The 11376-nt window shown below is 39.8% G+C and overlaps 1 protein-coding gene across 1 annotated transcript; it reads left to right on the top strand.

Moving 5' to 3' along the window:
• Positions 1–5339: 5339 nt before the first annotated feature.
• LOC113857349 lies at positions 5340–11141 on the top strand. Its single transcript, XM_027489122.1, has 4 exons — positions 5340–6068; positions 6153–6440; positions 6916–7058; positions 10826–11141. Exons 1-4 carry the CDS (start codon positions 5340–5342, stop codon positions 11139–11141), a joined length of 1476 nt encoding a protein of 491 aa, XP_027344923.1.
• The last annotated feature ends 235 nt before the right edge of the window (positions 11142–11376 follow it).

Raw genomic sequence — 11376 nt, 5'->3', positions numbered from 1 at the left:
GACTGTTTTGGCATGAGGTCAAAGTCCAAATTTCAATAACGTAATTATCTACAATATTGATGTAGAGGTCAAAGTCTAATTCGAAATAGATTGACAATAAAGTTGATCAAAGTCATGACAGGGAAATTTTCGAGCAGATTGCACAAGGTTCAGTGTTTTTGTCATAACTCAAGATATACTTAATATTTTAAGATGAGACCAGTTTCTAAATTTCAAGGGTTTATTTATCTGCAACTTTTATGAAGGAATTAAGTTCAAATAACCTATAGAATAGTGCCAGTTTTCAGGTTACAGTGGCTATTTCTGACAGGGATCAACTACACTAACACTTTGAACATACCTTAGTAATCTGGCCATATCTCACGCTACACATAAGATATTGACATGAAACTAATTTCTAAATTTCAGGCATACAATTTCCTACAACTTTTATGAAGGAGTCGAGTCCCAATTTTACACTCATAAGTCTCATTAAATCAAAATCCATGGTTGTTAGAACAGGGCAACCTCCTAAGGTGACAGCTAGAACACCTATTAGTAAAATGGACATAACTTGAGTTACAAATATCCGTTTGAGGTGAAACCAGTGGCTAAATTTCAAGTAGGGATACAACTTTCATGAAGTCATAAACTCCTAATTCAGTCCATACAAATCCCAGAATTTAGTGAACACTGACCTGCGAATTTGGGTTCTTAGGTTTTTAGCTCAACCACTTCTAATCCTTCATTTCAAGCATGATTCTAGTATCCTAGATGTAAAACCACAACAATAAAAGCAAGATAACACCCTTCCCATTCCTATTCAAGCTCATCCAAGTAAAAAGAGAAAATTAAATAACACCATTTTAAAAATAAAATAAAATCATACAAGTGTAGAGGAGGATAAGGGTAACAAGTTTACCTCTTGAAGCTTCTCAAGAAAATCAAATTTTGGCCCTCAAAATCAAGCTTGAAGGTGAGTATATTTGAGAGAGAAATGTAGAAAAATCTTACGGGAGCTTGTAAAAGAAGATGCATTCTCTCTCTCAATCACTTTTTAAAAGTAAAAATTTAATTACTTTATCTTTTTTCTTTAACTTAAAAATTTCACTTTTCTAAATGTATATTTCTTTTTCAGTTTAACAGGTAGAGAAGATTTTAAAAAAATAGTAGAATATTTAGAATAATATTGAGATAGTCACTAAAATTTTAATTCACTCAAATTGTTCTTGGATCGGTTTGTTTCTTGTCTGCTTATTAGACGTACTGAAAAATAAAATTTTGAAATTTATCAAATTTCATTGTAAAAATTTACTTTCCAAGATCTTTCTAATATTATTAGGCTCTCATAAAATTTTTAAAATTTTACGGCTTTGTTTGCTATAGAATTAGATTCAGTTTAAAAATTTATTTATTTTTGCCAAGATTCCTGCAAAATAGGCCAATTTTAAGTATTTCTTAAAAATTTCAGAAAAATTCTAAAAAATCACAAATTATCTAATGCATATAAAAATCTAAAATCACATTAAATAATTCCTAATAATTTAATTTTTTTAAAATTTTGACAAAGGTCCTGTCAAAATTTAGCAAACCACGGGTACTGAGAATTAGGATGTTACACAGTGCCACAGTGACTGTGGCTGGTGTGCGTATGCATGGATTTATGAATTGTACTTATAGATGTGAAATGCTGCCTGTGTTTGTAATTGTTTAATGTATTAAAAATGTGCTGGAGGTGAGACTTTATGTTGACTGTGTGTCTTTGGGTAGTGTAGAGTACTCACCCTTACATTCATTTTTCAGGTAATCAAGATGATCAGCACCGGACTCAGTGAAGGGGTGAATGGAACTGCTATAGGACTTAGGATATTATTTTGAAAACTATTGTATTTAAATAAGTCCTGTAGCAGTTATTTGATAATAACTTGTAACCCTAACCTCATTTCAAAATATTTTATGAAACTCTGTTATTTGAATTTGCAAAACCATTATTTAATTGAAATTAAATTTAAGGTGTTACAATTTTGGTATCAGAGCAGTTCATCCAAACCGGACTGGGGTATCGGGCTGAAGCATCCAAGATAAGTATTGATTATTTTGTTTGCCTGAATTATAAATATATTATTGATTTGATGTGCTGGACTGTGACTGTTAAATTGTGTAGCTTAGATTATGGCTAGTAGAGGTAGAGGAGCTAGAGGCTCCAATGACCTCATGGAATGCATGGCTCAAATTTTGGAAGCCATGGTGCATAATCAAGGTGGAGAGCTGGCTGAGTTTCGAGGGTTGTCTGCCTTCACTAGGCATGATCCTCCAAGGTTTGAGGGTGGATTCAATCCCGAAGGAGCCCAAAGGTGGGTGGCCGATGTGGAGAAGATCTTCAATGCAATGGGGTACTGTGAGGAGAACAAGGTTGCCTATGCCACCTACTTGCTGTGTGGGGAGGCTGAGGACTGGTAGAGGTTTGCCGATCAGACCCTGCCACAGGAAGATGACTATATCCAGTGGGAAGCATTCAAGACCATCTTCCTGGGGAACTACTTTCCCCGAAACCTAAGGAAGCAGAAAGCTAGGGAGTTCCTTGAACTGAAGCAAGGAAGTATGATTGTGGGGGAATATGCAGCTAAGTTCCAGGAGCTGATGAAGTACTGGCCTCATTATTAGCATGGTGATGGAGAGGAGGATCTGTGTGCTCAGTTTGAGCATGGACTAAGGCCGTACATCTGAGCTGCAGTCAGTGTGTTTCAACTGATAGATTTGCCCACCCTAGTGAGCAAGAGCAGAATTTTTGAAGATAACTCAAGAAGGAAGACGGTGGACACTAGGGGAGCCGACCCAGTGAGGCAAGATAGACGACCCCCTAGGTTCTCAACGGGACCGTACTCAGGATCAAATAGCTCTCAGTCTCGAGGGAGTTCATCTCAAGAGAAGAGCAATGGGAGTGGTTTAGGATCAAGTTCTTTCAGAGGACCGCTTAAATGCTTCAAGTGTGGAGGGCCACACATGGTGAAGGACTGCCCATAGTCGAGGATAACTTGCAACAACTGTGGGAAGTCGGGGCACATTGCCAATGAGTGCTGGGCCGCTAAAGGAAGCGATAGTGCAAGTGCAGCTCAGAGGCCAGAATCAAGAGGAAGTACGAGGCCAAGTACAGGGCAGAAGCTGAGCATTCCTGGTAGAGTCTTTGCTATGAGTGGGGCAGAGGCTTCACAGTCAGAGGAGTTGATCCAAGGTAAATACATTATTAAAGGTCGATTGCTTGACGTGCTGTTTGATTCAGGTGCTACGCACTCCTTTATATCGTGGACTGTGTGAAGAGTCTGGATTTATATGTGACTGAACTGCCTTGTAATGTTATGGTGACTACCCCTACGGGTAAGTCGGTTGTGACGTCATGGGTGTGTCTAGGGTGTGCAATAATGGTACATGGTAGGGAGTTTGAGGTGGACTTGATTTGTTTACCTCTTTCTCAACTGGATGTAATTCTGGGAATGGATTGGCTTGCTGCCAACCATGTGCTGTTGGACTATAGGGAGAAGACTTTGATCTTCAGTGCGACAGTGGCAGAGGCTCCAAGGCTTATAAGCCAAGAAGCGTGGGAGAATGCGGTAAACGCTAAGACTTTCATGGTTATGTTCTCAATAGAAGCCAAAAGTGTGGTGGAGCCAGATTATATTCCAGTAGTAAAAGATTTCTTGGAGGTATTTCCCGAAGATGTTTTCGAGCTGCCATATGAGAGGGAGATAGAGTTTTCTATCGACCTTATTTCGAGAGCAAGCCCAATTTTTATGGCGCCTTACAGGATGTCACAGGTGGAATTCATAGAGGTTAAGAAGCAAGTAGAAGACCTATTGCAGAAATGGTTTGTGAGACCGAGTGTGTCACCGTGGGGAGCACCAGTGCTCTTGGTGAAGAAGAAGGATGGAAATATGAGAATGTGTGTAGATTACTAGCAACTGAATAAAGTAACGGTCAAGAATAAGTATCTGCTTCTAAGGATTGACGATTTGATGGATCAGTTGAGGGGAGCTGCAGCGTTCTTGAAGATTGATTTGAGATCGGGATACCATCAAATTCGAGTGAAGGACGAGGATGTACCTAAAACAGCGTTTAGGACGCAGTATGGTTATTATGAGTATTTGGTTATGCCGTTTGGAGTGACCAATGCGCCTGCGGTGTTCATGGACTACATGAACAGGATCTTCCACAAGTTTTTGGATAAGTTTGTGGCGGTGTTCATTGACGACATCCTAATTTATTTAAAGACTCAGGAAGAACATGTCGAGCACTTAAGGATTGTCTTGCAAATTCTAAGGGAGAGACAACTGTATGCGAAATTCTCCAAGTGTGAGTTCTGGTTGTCGGAGATCCAATTTCTGGGACATGTATTGTCGAAGGAAGGAATCATGGTAGACCCTACAAAAGTGGAAGCAGTGGCTGAGTGACTGAGGCCGATGAATGTGACTGAGGTTTGTAGTTTTTTGGGACTAGCAGGTTATTACAGAAAGTTCATTGAGGGGTTTTCTAAGATAGCCTTGCCCTTAACGAAGGTGACCCGCAAGGGAAAGGAGTTCGAGTGGACCAAAGGGTGTGAAGCTAGTTTTTGGAGCTGAAAATAAGATTGACTTCAACGCCAGTGTTAATGCTGCCCATCCCGGAGCGAAAATTTGATGTGTATTGTGATGCATCCAGGTAAGGACTTGGTTGTGTTTTGATGCAAGACGGGTGAGTGGTGGCCTATGTCTCAAGGCAGTTACATCAGCACGAAGTCAACTATCCGACACACGATCTGGAGTTAGCCGTAGTAGTTTTCGCTCTTAAGGTGTGGAGGCATTACCTATATGGGGCGAGGTTCGAGGTGTTCAGTGACCACAAAAGCTTGAATTATCTATTTGACCTAAAGGAATTGAATATGCAGCAGAAGAGGTGGATGGAGTTCCTCAAGGACTATGATTTTACTTTGTCTTACCACCCTGGTAAGGCAAATGTGGTGGCCGACGCTTTGAGTTGAAAATCATTGCATGTGGCAACGATAATGGTGAAAAAGATGGAGTTGATTGAGAAATTTCAGGACATGAATTTTGCCGTGGAGGTGAGGTCAGGGAGTTTATATCTCGGAGCGACGACGATTCACAACGACTTCCTGCTGTACATCTGAGATGCTCAACAGGGAGATGCTTTCCTGCAAGACATGATGAGATAGAAGGATGAGGGAAAGGACTTCGATTTCCACCATGATTAGAATGGGGTGGTTAAGTTCCAAAATCGAGTGTGGATTCCTCAAGTCGATGAGCTGAGACAGATGGTGCTTAAGGAAGCGCATAAAAGTAGGATTAGTTTTCACCCCCAGTGCAACTAAAATGTATCAAAATCTCCGGAAGAGTTTTTGGTGGAATGGAATGAAGAAGGATGTGGCTGAATATGTGGCTAGATGCCTAACTTGCCAAAAGGCGAAGATAAAACACCAACGTCCACCTGGGTTGTTACAGCCGCTGGAGATCCCTGAGTGGAAATGGGATAGTATTTCCATGGACTTTGTTTTTGGGTTGCCTAAGACCAGGAACAACCATGATACCATCTGGGTGATAGTGGATCGGTTAACTAAGGTTGCACACTTTCTCCCGATCAACATGAAGTATAAGTTGGAAAGACTTGTGGAATTGTATGTGAGAGAGATAGTCAGGCTGCATGGAGTGCCGACTAGTGTGGTGTCAGATAGAGATCCGAGGTTTACCTTGAGGTTTTGGGAGAGCCTGCAACGTGCGTTAGGGACTAAGTTGAGACTGAGCTCGACTTATCACCCACAGACTGACAGTCAGACTGAGCAGACCATCCAATCCCTAGAAGACTTGTTGAGGGCTTGCGTGCTAGAGCAGCAAGGAACTTGGGAAGAGTGCCTGTCGCTGGTGGAATTCACGTACAACAATAGTTACCATGCTAGCATTGAAATGGCACCATTTAAGGCCTTGTATGGGCGGAGATGCAGAACTCCGTTGTGTTGGTATGAAATCAAAGAGGCGACTCTGTGTGCGCCAAATATGGTCCAAAGGCAGACTGAGCAGATCAAAATGATCAAAGAGAAAATAAAGGTTGTATAAGACAGGCAGAAGAGTTATTATGATAGGAGGAGGAAACCATTGGAGTTCCAGGTGGGGGACTATGTGTTTCTGAAGGTCTCACTTGTGACCAGAGTTGGGATAGCCCTGAAATTTATTGAGTTGCTCAAAGTGCTGAGTAGAATTGGTCTTGCTGTATATCAGATAGCATTGCCTCTGAATCTCTCGAATCTACATCCGGTGTTCCATGTGTTGCAGCTTAGGCAATATGTGTCGGATCCTTCCCATGAGATTGATCTTGACCCGGTTCAAGTGAGAGAAGATTTGTCATATGACGCGTATCCGGTAAGAATTGCTGATCACTGTGTTAAGCAGCTGAGGGGCAAGGACATCTCATTGGTGAAAGTAATATGGAGCTGCCACATGAGAAACGGAGAGTAGAATAAGAGATTTGTATCCGGGGTTATTTTTGTAGATTGTGTGTGTTTGGTTGAATGCGTCTGCGGTGTTCATGGACTACATGAACAGGATCTTCCACAAGTTTTTGGATAAGTTTGTGGCGGTGTTCATTGACGACATCCTAATTTATTTAAAGACTCAGGAAGAACATGCCGAGCACTTAAGGATTGTCTTGCAAATTCTAAGGAAGAGACAGTTGTATGCGAAATTCTCCAAGTGTGAGTTCTGATTGTCAGAGATGCAATTTCTGAGACATGTATTGTCAAAGGAAGGAATCATGGTAGACCCTACAAAAGTGGAAGCAGTGGCTGAGTGATTGAGGCCAACGAATGTGACTGAAGTTTGTAGTTTTCTGGGACTAGCAGGTTATTACAGAAAGTTTATTGAGGGGTTTTCTAAGATAACGTTGCCCTTAATGAAGGTGACCCTTAAGGAAAAGGAGTTCAAGTGGACCAAAGGGTGTGAAGCTAGTTTCTTGGAGCTGAAAATAAGATTGACTTCGGCGCCGGTGTTAGCACTGCCCAACCTGGAGCAAAAATTTGATGTGTATTGTGATGCATCCAGGTAAGGACTTGGTTGTGTTTTGATGCAAGACGGGCGAGTGGTGGCCTATGTCTCAAGGCTGTTACATTAGCACGAAGTCAACTATCTGACACACGATCTGGAGTTAGCCGTAGTAGTTTTTGCTCTTAAGGTGTGGAGGCATTACCTATATGGGGCGAGGTTCGAGGTGTTCAGTGACCACAAAAGCTTGAATTATCTATTTAACCAAAAGGAATTGAATATGTGGCAGAGGAGGTGGATGGAGTTCTTCAAGGACTATGATTTTACATTGTCTTACCACCCTGGTAAGGCAAATGTAGTGGCCGACGCTCTGAGTTGAAAATCATTGCATGTGGCAACGATAATGGTGAAAGAGATGGAGTTGATTGAGAAATTTCGGGATATGAATTTTGCCGTGAAGGTGAGGTCAGGGATTTTATATCTTGAAGCGACGACGATTCATAACGACTTCTTGGTGTACGTCTGAGATGCTCAGCAAGGAGATGCTTTCCTGCAAGACATGATGAGACAGAAGGATGAGGGAAAGGACTTCGATTTCCACCATGATGAGAACGGGGTGGTTAAGTTCAAAAATGAGAACGGGACAAAATTCCTAAAGGAGGGGAAAGTTGTAACGCCCTGAATTTTGGTGATATTAATTATTGTATATATATATATATATATATATATATATGTATGTATATTTGGATATATGTTATGGATGTGTGTATATATATATGTGTATGCATGACTGGATAGGGCTGAAAATGGGCTAAGTGCCTAAGTTCAGGGTGTTTTCGCTGTAGCGAGAGAAATTCCCGCTGTAGCGAGCGACCCCTGAAGGAAAGGGGCAAAACTGCCGCTTTCTCACTGCAGCGAGACTGTCTCGCTGTGGCGAGAGAGCGACAAAAGAAAGTGCATTTCTGGGTGCAGTCTCGCTGCAGCAAGATTTTGCAGAAATCAGGATGTAGTTTCATCTTAGATTTTTGCTGTGGCGATAGAGGGCGTCGCAGCAAGAGATGCCTCGCTGCAGTGGGAATTTCCCGCTGTAGCGAAAGTGTTGCGATCTGAGGGGTTTTAAAAAGGATTTAGGGATTTGAGATTCATTTCTCAAATTTCCTCCAAAATCTCTTCAATCCTCTTGACCCAAAGCCCTATTCCACCGATTAATTGCCTCCAAAGTTGTTTGGGAGCCTGATTGAAGGTTGAAATCTATGTGGGGAACGCTTTGAGGTTAGCTTTAATGGTTAGGTTCCGTTTCTCATCCCTTTTTCTCTGTTTTTGTGGTTTACTTGGGTTCTCAAGGAGTTCTTCAATGTGGATAGGCCGAAATCTATGTGGGGAGCATTTCCAAGGTTGAATCCGAGTGTGGGTCTTCAATCCAAGGTAAATGGGGACTCTGCCCTACTCTTTTTATGTGTAATTGATTGAATATGGAGTGGTGGCTGAGTTAGAAGGTAAAAAATGTGTAGAGAATGAAAGTTGATTGAGAAATGTGAATATTGTGTATGTTTACCCGAAATGGATGAATGTGAATTGCATGCTAGATGTTGCATGATAGAATGAATATTGTGAACAAATGTGAGCCCGAGGGCCGTGTAATATAAATGGATATTGGGTATGTGCTGTGTAATGTGAAATGAATGGGGGCCTAGTGCCGTGTATTTGAATGCAATGTGGGCTATGTGCTATATGTAAGAATGATCATTACATGCGTGAATGGAATATGTGTGAATGGGTGTGTTAGTGTCGTTGTAATGTGTTGTGAATGGTTCAACGATACACTCGGGGTGTGGAAGATGAGAACGGTAGAAATACCTTGGGGAAGAGGAAGTGGTGGTGACACTGACTGTAAAACGGGTGCACCACAGGCCACACACTCTCTTCCTGAGAATATAGTTAGAGATAGAAAAGGACACGAAAAAAATATAGTTGTTATAAATATGATTTCGTTTCACAGTTTAGGATTACAACTTTTACATTGAAAATACTTGCATTTAAAATCTCTATACGCCAAAATTCTACACTTGTTAGACAAGAGATTAACAATTCTATGTTAATTGTTGCTAGCAGTTATACATTTATGTATTACAGTATAATATCAATTTCAATAATTTACTTTAATATTTTATTGCTTTTCTTTATTGTTTTGTGCAAATCTTCTTCTACTCTTTTTTGTTTTATTTTATGCCTTTCTTGTAACACTCCTATTTTTATTATTTATTAGTTTTGCATTTGTAATGAGTTGTTAATGTATGTTGCTTGAAATCAGCAGAATTTTAGATGTTTAAGTTGCAAGATTTTTCGCTATAGCAAGATGTGTCTTGCTGTAGCTGGAAATCAGAGTCCAAAATCAGGCATTCTGATGCTCTCTCGCTGTAGCAAGGATGCTCTCACTGTAGCGAGGAGCTCTCGCTGTAGCTAGAATGATAGACAGTAAAGTATAATTTTGTTTAGTTTTTTTTCGCTATAGCGAAAGAATCTCTCGTTGCAGCGAGAATTGGCTTGCTGTAGCGAGAATATCGGGAATTGAGGGGTATTTAAGGGTTTCCAAATTAAGAAACTTGGATTATAATCCAAGTCATGACCCTCATACGTTCTCTCTGACTTCTCTCCTCATTTTCTTAGCAAATCTTTGGAAAAATCCCAATTTTTCTCTGATCAAAGTTTAGAGGATCACTTCCCTTGTTCTTTGGTAATTAAGTTTTGGAACTTTGTTCTCTATTTCTTTGGTTATTTTTTTTGTTCTTTCTCCTCTAAAGAGAAACTCTTGTGATATTAAGGAAGAACTCAGCCTTTTCAGCAAGATCCTTTGAAAACCCTTTATTATTAAGCTTTCATTTTAAGGTAAAGAGAGCTCTATTTTGTTACTAAGGAAGTGGTATGCTTGTATTCATGAAGATGTTGTGATGAAATGTATGATTTTAAGTATATGTTGGATGAAAACATGTTTTTGTTATATTTGAAGCCTGTTTTGTGATGTTGGATGATGTGTATGATTTTTATTTTGACTGTATATGCATGTACATAGTGGACTGAGTCCGAGGAAACTAACTCTCGACAATGATTGATTTATGTGTAATATAATAATGAACTAGAGTAAAAGAAAGATATAAAAGCATGAATAATATGTGAATAAATAGATAGTGAGAAATATAGAGATGAGATGGGAAATATGGAAAGAGAAAGTGAAATGAGAATGAAATATGATAAGGATGAGTATGGATAGTTCAGAAGTACACTAGGAGTGTGAAAGATGGAAACGATTGAGAAGTCTTAGGAAAATGAAGGTGGTGGATGCTCCTTTTTAATTGCGCAAAACAAATTAGAGTAGGAGCACCATAGGCCTCTCACTCATTTCTTGACTAATACTCCTGACCATGCTTTTGCTAAAAGGAGTCAGGTCGGCACACGTATCCGTGTAGCTACGACTATCCAGTGACTATCTATGCTAAGGAAGACCTCGAAGGATCCCACAGGCAATGAAAGTGAAACGAGAATCCCAAGTATTAAGAAAGAGATGAAGAGTAATAAGTTGAATACTTAAAGATTCTTTCATGAATATGAGTATGACTTGGTAACATGATTAATTGTTGTATTATCTTTGTTTTACGGTGTGAATAATTATGAATGTATGCTTGGTAATATGAATAGAGACTTATCCTTACGTAAACATTTCAGGGAACCCAGATGATAGCACCCACCGAGAGGATTAGATTAGTAGATAGCTCTATAACTAATAGACTGAATTATGTGTTTAATGAGTATCAAAGACTTTGTTTCTTTAGGATTGCTATAGATGAAAATGATATACCTAGTGATACTATTATGACGGAAATGGAATTAACTTTTAGTGTCCTTTTTTATTTCCCCTCAAGTAGAATTCATCATACTCTTTGTGTATATATCTTTCCTGGTACTGTGAGGACCCCAGTAACTTTGACCTACCTATTCACGTACCATGACCACGATCACCTTAGGAGACCATCTTATTGGACGTTTGAAAGGATCACTGGTGCCCAGGTTACTGCGGACCTTGGTGATCTGTATCTCGGATCAGGTAATGATCTCGACTCCGATGATATTGCGATGATAGAGGGATGACACGGGGACGACTAGTGTCTCTCTGGTCGTGTGATGGATATACTGCTCATTAAGATTTATAATATTCTGTATTTTGTAAATGTTGTAAAATGAGTCCTAATGTATTTTGATGTATATTTAATAATATTAATCCACTATAAACTCTTCAGAACCATATATTTATTAATGTTATTTCATGTTTCCTTTTTAACTTGTTTAATTTCTATGGATTTGTTCTCTAAATTTTTATAAGTAT

The sequence above is a fragment of the Abrus precatorius genome, unplaced genomic scaffold (assembly GCF_003935025.1).
Source record: "Abrus precatorius isolate BTA unplaced genomic scaffold, Abrus_2018 Scaffold1, whole genome shotgun sequence".
Taxonomy (NCBI): domain Eukaryota; kingdom Viridiplantae; phylum Streptophyta; class Magnoliopsida; order Fabales; family Fabaceae; genus Abrus; species Abrus precatorius.
This window is presented reverse-complemented; position numbering and strand designations above follow the sequence as displayed.